Source organism: Gastrolobium bilobum, unplaced genomic scaffold (assembly GCF_033153095.1).
Source record: "Gastrolobium bilobum isolate Gb01-03AN ecotype WA unplaced genomic scaffold, APGP_CSIRO_Gbil_v1 utg2810, whole genome shotgun sequence".
NCBI classification, from domain to species: Eukaryota; Viridiplantae; Streptophyta; class Magnoliopsida; order Fabales; family Fabaceae; genus Gastrolobium; species Gastrolobium bilobum.
Window position 1 is genome coordinate 946214 of NW_026895666.1, and position 13163 is coordinate 959376.

Sequence of the window (13163 nt, forward strand, 5' to 3'; positions counted from 1 at the left end):
TGATTTGGCAAAGAAATTGTTTATCAAACGTGTTTCTAATCTATTTTCATAAAGTAACCTTTCTACCTTTAACCATCTGCCGAGTAAAATTTAAAAAAGATATAAAAATATTTTTATTCTTGTGATACTCTTGTTGTTTAAGTTGTTGTAAAAAAGATTTCAATTAAGTTTTTATACCGCAATTGTTTTTAATTTAAAATTTTAGTCATATTATTATTGTTATTATATAACTATTTGTTAGTGCTATAACACTCAAGTATAGAGACCAAATTAAACGGAGATAATATACATTCTTAATTTGATTCATATATTATAGAATAACTGAAAACCAATATCATAATGTTATAGGTGAAAACAAATGTGAATATGATTATACAGAAAAAGAATGAATTAAAAATATTTTTATGGATCAAATTAAAAATAAATATTTATAAAAATATATATTTGAACCCGTAAAAAATAGAAGTAAAATAAAAATAATGCACAAATTAAGGTGAATACTCCGGAAAGAAATGAAGAAATAGTAGATGTACCTAATGTGTTGTTTTGTGACCAATCAATGTAACGCGTTTGGTTCCTAATTCCCCAGTTTTCCTCCCTCACCAAATCTATCGTCCTTTCATTACCAACAAACAGTGCTGATTCGTTTGTCTGCACAAAAACCTCACTCCTCGAAGTTAAACTCTCAAACCGGAAAGGCGGAAAAGAAGAATGAAGGCAAGAAATTACTAAGCCTATGTATTAGCTATATTATTACATTTATGTCCGCATTAAATATTCATTGTGTCTTTCTGAATCCCTTTTAACTTTATAAATTAATCCTTCCCTCTTGAAAATCCATATGATGTTTCGTTTTCTGCAGTTGTTGTTACGTAGTACCATTCGCATCTCTAATTTACGAATCCAACTTGTTCTAATCGTTATTTGTCTCTTCACCTGTTCGTCCAGCCTCAAGGTCCTATTTCTAATCAGATTTTTGAATTTTGAATATTAGCATTTTTATTTTTATTTTTATGGGTTATTCTGACCGAGTCCGAGGTAGCAGATCGGAGAAACTTGCGGGTCAGACAACCAATGCGATGCTGGTCTCAGCTGCCAGACATGCCCTGCAAATGGGAATACCCGACCCAGATGTTCCCGAATACAGCCTTTAAGCCCCACTTCTAAAGTTGGTCTCTTTTCCCAATTCATGTGAGTTTTTTTTTTTTCCATGTTGTTCAAATTTATGCTTATTATTTTAATTTTTTTGTTAAAATCATGTTCAGAAGAAGGGCTTATCATTTGATCGCTATTCATGGCTCACGACCCACAATTCCTTTGCTCTGGCCGGGGCGAGATCGGCCACAGGGTCTTTCATTGTAGCCCCAATGAACCAGGAAGACACGGTTGCTGATCAACTCAAAGTAAGATTCTCCTCCTTTCTTTTTTTTTTTTTTTTCTCTGTCATAATATAGTAATCCCTAGATGTGAATAGTCTTTAGGAATGTGCAGCAAAGGATTATTTAAAAAACAGAGCATAGGTTTGTGCATTGTGCTATAAAGAACTAGGATTGAAACTGAAATTCCCCCTCAACTAGTATTAATTTATTATTGGTAAATTAGGAATATTATATAGGACAACTAACAAATGGTTGATGCTCGTGTTTTAAAAAAGTTCTGACTCGTATTACAATTTATTTTATTTTATTTGTTCTTTCTCCATTCAAACAAACAAAATAGCTTTCTATGGAATTATTGCAACTATTAATTCAATTACTGGTTACGTGGCTACCATCGGACGTGATCATCAATTTATTTATGCATTCGTTTTTTCTGCACGTAGATAAGTTATCAGCAGTATGCCAAATACGACGTCATTTTAGGGCAGAAATCATGGTGTTTTTGTAATTTTAATTTATTTCAGGGTTATAGTAGTCTTTATATTTATAATTTTTTAAGATTTCAATACCAAAACGACGTCGTTTTAGGAATAAAGCAGATAACTTATCTGCATTAACTGCATAAATATTTTTTTCTTTATTTATTTTTTCATTCTTTAAAGTACTTGAGTAAATATCGACCAAATTGGTATTAAATTGATATTATATTGAAAATTATTATTAAATTTATTTAATCAAATAACATTTAAAATTATAACCATTATTTTTTGAAGTTTATAAATTTGCACGAAGAAGAAGGTTATACTTACAACCTTTTTCTTTTACAACCTCTTACAATCATATCTTAACATTATTGATTTCCGCCAATCAATGGTTATGATTTTCGCAAATTAAACTCATTAATTAATTATTAATTCACAACAAATAATAATCGTTCATTGGCGGAAATCAACGGAGTTAAGAAATGGTTGTAAGAGGTTGTAAAAAAAAAGGTTGTAAGTATAACTTTCTTCATTTTGAAATATAATTCTCATTTTATATGAAAGTATTTCAAAATTCCTATTATTATTATTATCAAAAATAATTTTAGCAAGGAAGAAATTAATAATTTGTTGAGTCAAATTTGTTTGAATTCGTAAGAATTTTGAAATATGTTTCTCTCCTATACATACAATTTGATTTAATATATTTAAATCTTATTTTGAAGTTTTTGTAAATTTTAAATTTAATAATAATAGTATAATTATTAATTTTTCTTTTAATTTTTTTATTTGTCAAGAAAATATTGAATTTTTTAAGCGAATAGGAAAAAAATTAATAATTAAATTGATATTATTAATAATGAATTTGATATTTTTAAATTTCAAAGAATTCTAAAATATTGCTCGATTAAATTTAATAATAATTTTCAATTTGATACTAAATTTTAATTTAATACTATTTCCTTATGTCGGGTTGTGAAAAGAGTCATTCAATGTGTAAAATTTGATTTTAAAATGAGTCCCGATTAATTTTGATTAAAGAAAGATAAATTGATATATAATTTACAAAGTGAGATAAGTTAATAATTTTTTATTTAAAAATAAAATAAAATTGAACAATCAGCTGTTTCCATGTGAATAAACTTTGTTTAAAGCGGTAAATAAAAATTGAATGAGAACATAAATAGCAGCTATACGAGTTGCAGTTGAAATAAAATTAAGGAAAATCAAAACCCCGCTAGTTGTTGGATTAGTTTCTGCATGACCCCTTTACGCTTTATTTCTTCACTTTCTAATGGATATACATATATTGACAGAATGGCGTTCGAGGATTTATGTTAGATATGTATGATTTTCTAAACGACATCTGGTTGTGTCACTCGGCTGAAGGCAAATGTTTCAACTTCACTGCATTCGTAAGTGCGTGGCTCTATTATATATCTGCTTCCTTCATTTCATCAATGACATACGTAACTTTTGGTCCATTAATTCATTCCTTCTTGTGTTTTAACATCCAAATGTCTATGTCTACATGCAGCAACCTGCCATAAACGTGCTTAACGACATTCGATCATTTCTTGATTCAAATCCATCAGAAATTGTCACCATCTTCATTGAGGACTACGTCACATCTCCTCATGGCCTAACTAAGATCTTCACTGCTTCAGGCCTTAGCAAGTACATGTTACCAGTGTCTCGTATGCCCAAGAACGGTGGAGAATGGCCAACCTTACATGACATGGTCCAAACCAATCAGCGCTTGGTCGTTTTCACCTCCATATCATCTAAGGAAGCTTCTGAGGGCATTGCTTACCAGTGGACATACGTGGTAGAAAACCAGTGTGAGTAAATATTTTTATTGCAAAGATGTTTTTCATGCATGCACTTATTTTTTTAAGAATGCTGGAAACTAATCATGATCATGCGTCGGAATTTTAGACGGAGATGAAGGCATGAAAGCTGGTTCTTGTCCAAACCGTGCAGAATCATCAGCAATGAACACAACATCTAAGTCATTGGTTCTGCTCAACTATTTTCATTCTGCTCCAAATCGATCTCAGGCCTGTGCTGACAATTCGGCTCCGTTACTTAGCATGATGAAGACTTGCCGTGAAGCAACCGGCAACCGGTGGCCAAATTTCATTGCTGTTGATTATTACCGGGTAGTTACTTCCTACTTTGTACAAATTTTGATCAAATCATTGATCATGCTTGTTATTAATTACTCTCAAACTTAGCAAAACAGTTCATAATTTATTGATGATAATAATGATGTTAAAGAGGAGTGATGGCGGAGGAGCACCAGAAGCTGTTGATGAAGTAAACGGCCATCTCACTTGCGGGTGTGACAGCATTGCTTATTGCAAGGTTTAATTTCTACCACCTTATGCTTAGTTGCTGCTTTTACCATTGTAAGCTAATCCTATAGTAGGAAATGTAGGTTTAATCCTATTGTAAGCTAATCCTATACTCGCTACCCCAAAAGCTAGCTCAAGGGGTGGGAGTGCCCAAGGCCTTATAAAAGGCTATATTAGTTGCCCATCCAATCAATGTGGGACTATATATCTTAACACGCCCCCTCACGCAAGAGCCCTTTAGGCTAGAAGTGTGAAAATTGCACAGGCCCATTTTTTGTTTACATTTTTGTGCTTTTTTTATTTTATTTTAATTCCACTTTTTAAAGCGGGGGACGGTGAGGCTCTGATACCATGTTAAGAACCTTGAGGTCACCACCCCAAAAGCTAGCTCAAGGGGTGGAAGTGCGCAAAGCCTTATAAAGGCTATATTAGTTGCTCATCCAATCAATGTGGGACTATATATCTCAACAATATGTGTAAGGATGATTAAAACTGTAGTAATGTACATTGGAATTGGAAACCTTCTTATATTTAATTGTGTGTTAATATGTACAGGCAAACGCTACGTTTGGCACTTGTGATGTTCCTCCCATTTCTCCACCTCCACCTGCTACAGCAGCCGCCTCAGGCGGAAACCAGCAGCCACAAGATAACAATCACGCGAGCTCTGCTTATGTTGGTAGAATGGCTAAGCTGATGCAGTCCGTTATAGTAACTTCGGCCACAACTTTCTTGGCATGGTTATAGAATGCTGTTAAGTTTGGGAAGTTTTTAATCATGTGAAAATAGGTATGTGTGTATGTTGTACTAGATGGTTTGGCCAATTTGATTCCGAGTATTGTATGGAATCCGAGTCAATTTTTATCAGACGGCACTTCATGGCTGTAATATGACTTGATTGTTTAATGATTGACATCCCCAAGAACTTAATAAATTCTTGTCACATGAAAGAACTCCTTATCTAGGAAACATCTGTTGGTTGTACCCGCTGTTTCTTAAGAAATGCAGTTCGATTTATTGCTAATAACTCGCCAAGTGAACTTCCAAATTTGAGCATTAGCAAGCCATTTCAAAAGTATGTTTTTGTGATTGTAAAAAACAGAGCCTCGCCGTTCTCCACTTTCTCTTGTGGAGTTTCTTAGCACAAGTAAGCTGGGCCTGTTGCATTGTCCACGCTTCAAGCCCAATGGGTTCTCGTGTGAGGGGACGTGTTGAGATATATAGTCCTACATTGGTTGTATGTGCAACTAATGTGAAATTTATAAGACCTTGGGCACTCCCACCCTTTGAGCTAACTTTTGGAGTGGTGTATCCCAAGGTTCTTTACAATGATCATACAAGTGAAGATCAGTTGAAGATTTACTAGATCCAAAATGCTTCAATTGTGGGGCTTCCTCTTTTCCACGGGACAAAATCCAATTATGCTGGCCACATATGGGATGCCTTCTAAAGATGATTCCATTAATGGAACTCATTAACCAGCTGTCAGGGTCTTTCCAAATCAACATTAAGTTCCCCACTCGAGCAAAAAATGGGGCTGAAGGACCACCACATTGAAAGGAAAATAATTTGTCATCTATGCCAACTAACTACTTAACATGAATGTGGCGTGTCTCTTTAGTATGCAGTATAATGGACCTCAGAAAAAAAAACACTAGGCATGATGTATTGGCGTTTAATCTGATGTACATCTCAACTCGACTTTATAGGTGTAAGAAATTCGCTTCAGTAAAAGCAATGTTGAGAATGCAAGTGTATTTTAATCAAATAATGTTCAAGCAGCTCAAACATGATACCCAACGAAACATGACATTCTTTTATTAGATGAATCGAACAATATGGCTAAAATTTACATGACCAACCTCAAGCTACAATCATCCCTTATAAAAGACATGGGACAGAGAGAAATCGGAGAAATCTCGTTGTGGGGTTATGTGAGTGTAGGCCGAGGTATAGATCGCGCAAAGAGCCTAGAGCAAAATATGTTAAAGGCCCGATGGATGCAAATTGTTTAGGCTTTTGCAGTGACAGGTTGTAAAGGGAGGACGGGTACCAAAAGCTTTTTGGTCATTAAAGAGACAGCTATGCAAATTTATTGCTTTTCTACTGGATGGTTTGATCTTGTCTCATTGGCACACATCCCGTTATCAAGCTTACAATCATCAACCGATACAGTCACCTCCTCTTTCAATCCATCCTCTACTCTATTGTTAAGTAAATGTCCTGCATCCCTTCTAGCCCTGCGATCCTATAAGAAGATAACACTTGTTTAATAATTAAAAATGAAACAGCTCAACTGTGAGAACATCAAATATGAGGGGCGCAAACTACTCTTGTTTATCACATTCGGAGTGGTATTTTTTTACATGCCGCAGTTTCATTTATTAAACTTTGGTGGGGTTCAGTTAGTATGCAGGAGGAGAACACGGTAAGGTGGATATTAGTTCATGAAACTAGATCAAACTCAGGACTTGTAGATAAGCTGAAGAACCACACATGACAAAGAGGTTACTATAGCAGAAATGAATACAAATGTCTCTAGTTGTTGAAATATTTAGTCACATGATGTCCTGCTTTAAATACGCATTTATTTCAAGAATTCACACAAACTATGATAAACACTTCCAACATTGGGTTCGCTTTTTCTGCAGTAAACCCAATATGACGTCGTTTTGGGACGGAAATCATGGTGCTTTTGTAATTTTTTTATTTTTAATTTTTTTATTTCAGGGTTATAATAGTCTTTATATTTATAATTTTTTTAGATTTCAATATCAAAACGACGTCGTTTTGGGAATAAATGTAGATAACTTATCTGCGGTAACTGCAGAAACATTTTTCCCTAAATCGAAACACTAAATTAGAAACTAAATCTGATACCAAAACTCCATAGTAGGCCGAGACAGGAAACCACAAATTGGTAATTTAATTTAACAAACCGGGGATCGCCTGTTATCTAAGTCTTTATTGAAATTTAAAATATGTTTCCTTATCTGTCACATCTAAATTTATGCTACCGGTTAATGAAAGAACAATGAACATGCTATATTTCCTTTATTCATTAACTAGCACCATACTGAAGTTGAATTAACTTAAGCAGAAATGATTGTTACCTCTTTGTAAGGGGAATCTTCAGCTTCGAGCATGTGTATTACATGCCCCATTTTAGGCCGCTTTTGTGCATTAGGGTCTGTGCAGCGTAAGGCTACAAGAAGGGCCCGCTTTAGTGCCCTTGAAGTTGGTTTCTCAGGGAGCTTGGGATCCAACACTCCCTCTGGATTTCTGTTACTAACCATCTTCTTGAGCCAGTCAACTAAATTCACCTGAAAATTCTGAGTTTTCAGTTACAAGTGAAAAGGCAATAACAGAGATGTACTTACAATAGTGAAATAGTTCAAACCTCTTCTGGAGGCAGACTATAATCAACTGGATTCCTGCCTGTAATTACTTCCATAATAAGAATTCCAAAACTATAAACATCACTTCTTTCATTCAACATGCCAGTACTTGCATATTCAGGAGCTACATATCTGCCAAAAGAAGAATAAGTAAGGGAATTGTTGGCAACTCATCATTTGTAACAGTTCTAGGAGGGAGTGAGACAACAGACAAGGGAGACTGTACAAACCCAAATGTACCCATGACACGGGTTGTAATATAGCTGCTCTCAGATCCAAGTAGTTTGGCAAGGCCAAAGTCTGACACCTTTGAATTCCACTGCTTATTAAGCAAAATGTTGCTTGATTTAATATCACGGTGAACAACTTTTGGTTCCAGCCCCTCATGAAGATAAGTTAACCTGTTGAAATATAACAGTTATGATAAGGAAAAGCATTTTTGCCAACAGAACAATGACCAATAAGAAGGACAGTTGGGGGTTGATGAAATTTAGGGGAAAAAAAACAAAATCAAGAAAAAAGAAAGTGAATCAAAGCTGGAAAAAGTAAGTCTATTTGTTGTTTACCCCTTTGCCGTTCCCAGAATAATGTTCATTCGAATTTCCCAAGTCAGAGGACTGCAAGGCCCAACATCCCCATGCAGCCACTGCTCCAAGTTACCATTGTCAACGTACTCATACACAAGCATTCTGTGGGAAGATGAGAAATTAACCTGATAAGTGTATAGAAGTTACACTGAGACGGAGCATAAGAGTTAAGGAAAAATCAATAGAATAATAATACCTATGAGCTCCTTCAGCACAATAACCTAGTAACCTCACTAAATTCTTGTGGCGAACTCGTCCTATAGCTTCCACTTCAACCTTAAACTCCTTCTCAGCTTGTCCCCTAGCGTTATCAATTATTCACGCACCAATCTTATAATTAATTAAATTTATGTCATTCATATAAAGAAAACTACTCCAATGCAAATCATCGTTTGAAAAAAAAAACTAAAGAATTCACCTATTATTGAGCAAATTCTTAATAGCAACATGACTATTGTCCTTCAAGATACCATGGTAAACGATTCCATAGCCGCCTTCACCAATAACATTCTCAGGTGCGAAGCCATTGGTGGAATCCTCAAGCTCCCTGAGAGTGTACCAATGGCCCCAACCCAAATGAGAAACTTCAGGAATCACCATAGGAACCTGATCCACGGGTCGAGCCTCTCCACTCGGGTCATGTGAACTGGACCTAACAAAGGCACGTTCAGGGTATGAAATCCTATGGTTCTTCCCAATCTCAAACTGAATTCTGTTATACCCCAACGGGTTATCTTCTTCGGGGGGAAGTAGTGTCAGCAGGGCCTGGCGTTCGTTGGAGGGAAGTGGGTCGGGTTCAGGAAAAGGGTCGGGTTGAAGTGGAGGGCCGTTTAGGTTGAGGGCATGGTCGAGTCTGATCTCTTGGATCTCCTTGGAAACATCTGGGATGGAAGGGTTGGTCTTGGAACGCTTGAAAGCGAGCCAGATAGAGATGAGGAAGAGGAGAAGGACGATGGCAACGCCAACGCAAACGCCGAGAACAACCCATAAACGGAGACCGAAGATGGAGGTTGGGTTGGAGAGTTGGTCATTCATGGTGGGAGTGGGATGATCGGGCATTGCTTTGGTTTTTCCTCACGAAAAAGTGAAGAAGGGAAGAAAGAAAGAGGTAAGCATAGAGACGACAGAGTAGAGAGAAGAGAGAAAGGGTAGGGAAGGAGACAGAGACAATGGCAGCTGGCATGGTGGGACCTCATGGGAACCCAATTTGCAGTGACTGTGACTGTGACTGTCTTGTTTGGAGTGAGTATGTATTGTTACGTGTGAAATCTACGATTAGCCAAACTGTTAAGTATGCTCTATTTTTTCGCTAGATTGCATCCAGCTACTTTGCATGCGTTTAGTTTTGATTTAAAAATCAAGAAGAAGAAGAAGAATAACTGACTTTTTTTATAAATAAAAAGCATAAGAGAGAGAGTTATATTTATAATTTATTTATTTTTCACAAACTCTTACAAATTTGCCCATGTAATATGGTATATTCCTCTATTTGTGTATTTCTCTGAATATATTGACAAGATTATAAATAAAAAATATATAAATATAATTTTTATACAAGAGAGAGAGGATATTATTATTATTAATGTTACTACTAGTTTATTTTATCATTTGATTAATTATATTGATCCAACGGTTTTGATTTAATTTTTTAAAAATCTTCTTTCTTGTTTTTATATTTAATACTTTATATTTTTTTTACATTTATATAACTATTATTCTTCATATTTAATACAATATTAAAAACAACAATTGAGAAATCTTAAAAACTCTTATTTTCTATTTTAGCTGTTAATTTCTATTTATCTCGTAGTCGTAATTTATTAAATTATAGTTAATTATTATATATAAATAAAATATAATTATTGTATAAAATAAAAATCAGCGATTAAGATAAAAAGTAAAAAAAATTAATTTTATATTGGAATTAAAAGATGCTACCCCTTTATCTATCTATTTATCAAGCGATCGTAATTTATTTTGAATTAATAATTAATTAATTCATATATCTTAAAAAATTACGTATCAACAGCTGATATGCGGATAAAACTAGCTAATGTTAAGCTAAAAGATCCCTCTTCTCTCTCCGGCAATTGCAAAACTCCGAGAGAAAATCAGAACTTCCGATGCGTTACACCCTTGTAGTTTTTTTTTTTTTTGGTAACAACACCCTTGTAGTTTAAAGTGCTACCCAACTAACATCTCTTGTTTTAGTCAAAACTCGAAATTATGAGCTGATTTAATTTCATTTATTGTTTAAAAAAAGTCAAAACTTACAAGTGAGTTGCATGCATAATCATTTCTCCAGTAATAATAATAATAATAATAATATTTAAAGCAAGTTATAAACATATAATGATAAAAGTATTTAAAAATAACCATAAACCCTTTCTTATTTATTAAAACATTTCATAAATAAATAGAGAAATATTATATTTATTATATTTTTTCTTATTACCTCATATTACTAAATCTTAATTGTTGATTTCCGTCAGTCTGGCGGTTATAATTTATTAAAAATTAATAATTAATTAATAAGTATGACCCAATAAATCATAACCGTTAGATTGACGGAAAAGATTTGATAATAAGAAGTAGTAAGAAAAAAAGTAGTAAATATAACTTCTCCCATATAAATAATATTACAAATGTATATTTTGACATTAAATAAAGTGATTAAGGTTACTATAAAAAAGTGATTAATGTTTCGGATGTTGTAGAAAATAAAATTATCTTCAACACATATATAAAAATGTGTGGGATCCATACGGAGCTACGTGAAGAGAAGAGAACAAAAAATGACCCCATATATTTTTATATATCAGAAAAATATTTCTGCATTTACTTCCAAAACGACGTCGTTTTGGGATTGAAAGATTGGAAAATTATAATTATAAAGACTATAATAATCCTGAAATAAATTTAAATTACAAAAACACAATGATTTCCGTCCCAAAACGACGTCGTAATTGACTTACTTCAGATAAATTATCTGCAGTAACTGCATAAAAAGCGAACCTTGTTTTTTGTTTTTCTTGGTAAAAAGAGAGGGTCATAGACCCAAGACAGAAAGAAAAACAGGAAACATAAATGGGATTTATGAATATTATGTTACATGATGAAGCTTACATCATGTTACACTCACAATGCAAGTGGGTCCCACCATTTTCTTATTTTTTGTTTTTTGAAAAAAACTTATGGGGCCCACTTGCATTGTAAGTGTAGCATGATGTAAGCTTCATCATGTAACATAATATTCATAAATCCCAACATAAATACAAGATAGAAAAAGAACTAAACGAAAACTATCTGTTGTTGTCAGCAGCAACAAGTTGACTTAATCCCGGTGGGACAAATCTAAAGGTTTGGAAACCTTCCTCCCGTGAAAGCGCAAGCTGGGCTAGCCAATCAGCACATTTATTAGCTTCCCTCCTTGCATGTACGAAACGGATCTGCCAATCTTTTTCAGTCCACTGCCTGATCCTATTGAACGAATAAGACTCATTGGTGATGGGTTGCACTTGTTGTAGTTGCTGAATGATAGCCAAGTTATCTCCTTCTACTATTACATGAGAAAACTGGTTAAACCAACAGTAAATTAGGCCCTTTAGAATAGCCCAGACCTCTGCATCTTGAGGGGAACAATCTCCAATATTATAGGCAAAGCCCCCTTTCCATTACCCATTACTATCACGGATCAATCCACCGCAACTAGCTTTGTGCCTTGAATGTGAATAAGCTCCGTCAATATTTAGCTCCACCCACGCCTCTTCTGGTGTAATCCATCTACCGGTAGTGACCTCTAGGCAGCATCTATTTTCAACATTACTGTTGTGTATTCCTCGGTTTCCTAAGTTATCCACAAAAGCAATAACACTCTTCTCTGGATATATAGGAAACTGAAAATCAGGATCATGAATCGATTTATTTCTCCAGTACCACAGCGACCAGCACCCTATAAAGAAAAAATCTATCCATTTTTTGGAAAGATTATTATCATTACAAACAAGTATCACGTTCTTCTTAAACCAGCTTCCATACTCTCCGCTGAAAAAATCAGTGTGTCGGTATCTGGAAAGACAGCGAATCCACAACCACTTTGCTTTCGGGCAATCACGCAACACGTGCAAATGACTCTCCTCCACCGTTCGACAGTAGAAGCAACACTTATCCCCCTGAGTCCATTTGCTTATACGGCTTATCGTAGGAAAACACTCATAAGTTGCAGTCCACATAAAGGTTCTGACTCTCTGTGGGCTTTTCCAGGTCCATATCCTCTTCCATATGGGGTTTTTATTCATATTATATGTCTCTAATAATCGGTGATATACAGTTTTAACAATGGAATGGTTACCACTAAGCTTACGCCAAAGCAATTTGTCCCCACCATCCAAAGGGCTCGAGGGTAGGATTGCTCAAATTCTTTGCACAAGAGGCTCATCAAAGAATTCTCTAAGGGGGCGTTTGATTGAGGGAAAATTTTTATGAATAATAGGGAAATAAGAATAGTGGGGAAATGGTTGGAAAGTGAATTTGGTAGGAAAATGTAAAAAAAGTTGTTTGGTTGAAAAAAATATTACCGGGGAAATTAGGTAACATTTATGAAGTCTATGTTTGGCTGTAGGTAAAATATAGATGAGAAAAAACAGTGCTATTACGAAAATACCCCTATGTTTAATTTTTTTTTTTTAAACAAACATCCTACCTTTTACCTTCAAAACAAGAAAAAATCTGTGTCTTTGGAGGGTATAATGGTTGTTTGAGATATTGTCTACACAGTGCCTTTGTCGGTTTTCACAAAAAACCACCTCCAAGAATTCTTTCTGAACAGTGCCAAACACCATCATTCCACTTGCATATTCAAAATGCAATGCAATTAGGATTGGTGGGGATTTAGACTAAATCTATGGAACCAAACGAGTGCTTTCTGGAATGCTTCCTTCGGATGCATAGGAAAGTTTGA

The 13163-nt window shown here is 34.7% G+C and overlaps 2 protein-coding genes across 2 annotated transcripts; one reads left to right on the forward strand and one right to left on the reverse strand.

The window, feature by feature from the left end:
* Nucleotides 1–844: 844 nt before the first annotated feature.
* On the forward strand, nucleotides 845–5084 carry LOC133287790 (PI-PLC X domain-containing protein At5g67130-like). Its single transcript, XM_061485472.1, has 8 exons — nucleotides 845–955; nucleotides 1046–1168; nucleotides 1266–1403; nucleotides 3178–3276; nucleotides 3399–3702; nucleotides 3800–4023; nucleotides 4142–4228; nucleotides 4774–5084. The coding sequence occupies exons 1-8, from the start codon at nucleotides 845–847 to the stop codon at nucleotides 4963–4965; spliced, it is 1278 nt and encodes a 425-aa protein (XP_061341456.1). The 3' UTR covers nucleotides 4966–5084.
* Nucleotides 5085–6021: 937 nt separating this feature from the next.
* LOC133288375 (probable serine/threonine-protein kinase At1g01540) lies at nucleotides 6022–9352 on the reverse strand. The gene is made up of 7 exons (XM_061486113.1): nucleotides 8622–9352; nucleotides 8400–8504; nucleotides 8183–8305; nucleotides 7847–8017; nucleotides 7619–7748; nucleotides 7332–7541; nucleotides 6022–6466 (listed from the first exon to the last, which is right to left on the reverse strand). The coding sequence occupies exons 1-7, from the start codon at nucleotides 9260–9262 to the stop codon at nucleotides 6311–6313; spliced, it is 1536 nt and encodes a 511-aa protein (XP_061342097.1). The 5' UTR covers nucleotides 9263–9352; the 3' UTR covers nucleotides 6022–6310.
* Between the last annotated feature and the right edge of the window lie 3811 nt (nucleotides 9353–13163).

Excerpts from the sequence above, each read along its gene's own strand:
- LOC133288375 (XM_061486113.1), bottom strand. The coding sequence starts at position 9,262 with ATGCCCGATCATCCCACTCCCACCATGAATGACCAACTCTCCAACCCA. Across the intron at positions 8,505-8,621 it reads AAGAATTTGCTCAATAATAG|GGGACAAGCTGAGAAGGAGT; the intron begins GTGAATTCTTTA and ends TGATAACGCTAG. Across the intron at positions 8,306-8,399 it reads TGTGCTGAAGGAGCTCATAG|AATGCTTGTGTATGAGTACG; the intron begins GTATTATTATTC and ends ATCTTCCCACAG.
- LOC133287790 (XM_061485472.1), top strand. The coding sequence starts at position 845 with ATGTTTCGTTTTCTGCAGTTGTTGTTACGTAGTACCATTCGCATCTCT. Across the intron at positions 956-1,045 it reads CCTGTTCGTCCAGCCTCAAG|ATCGGAGAAACTTGCGGGTC; the intron begins GTCCTATTTCTA and ends CCGAGGTAGCAG. Across the intron at positions 3,703-3,799 it reads ATACGTGGTAGAAAACCAGT|ACGGAGATGAAGGCATGAAA; the intron begins GTGAGTAAATAT and ends TCGGAATTTTAG.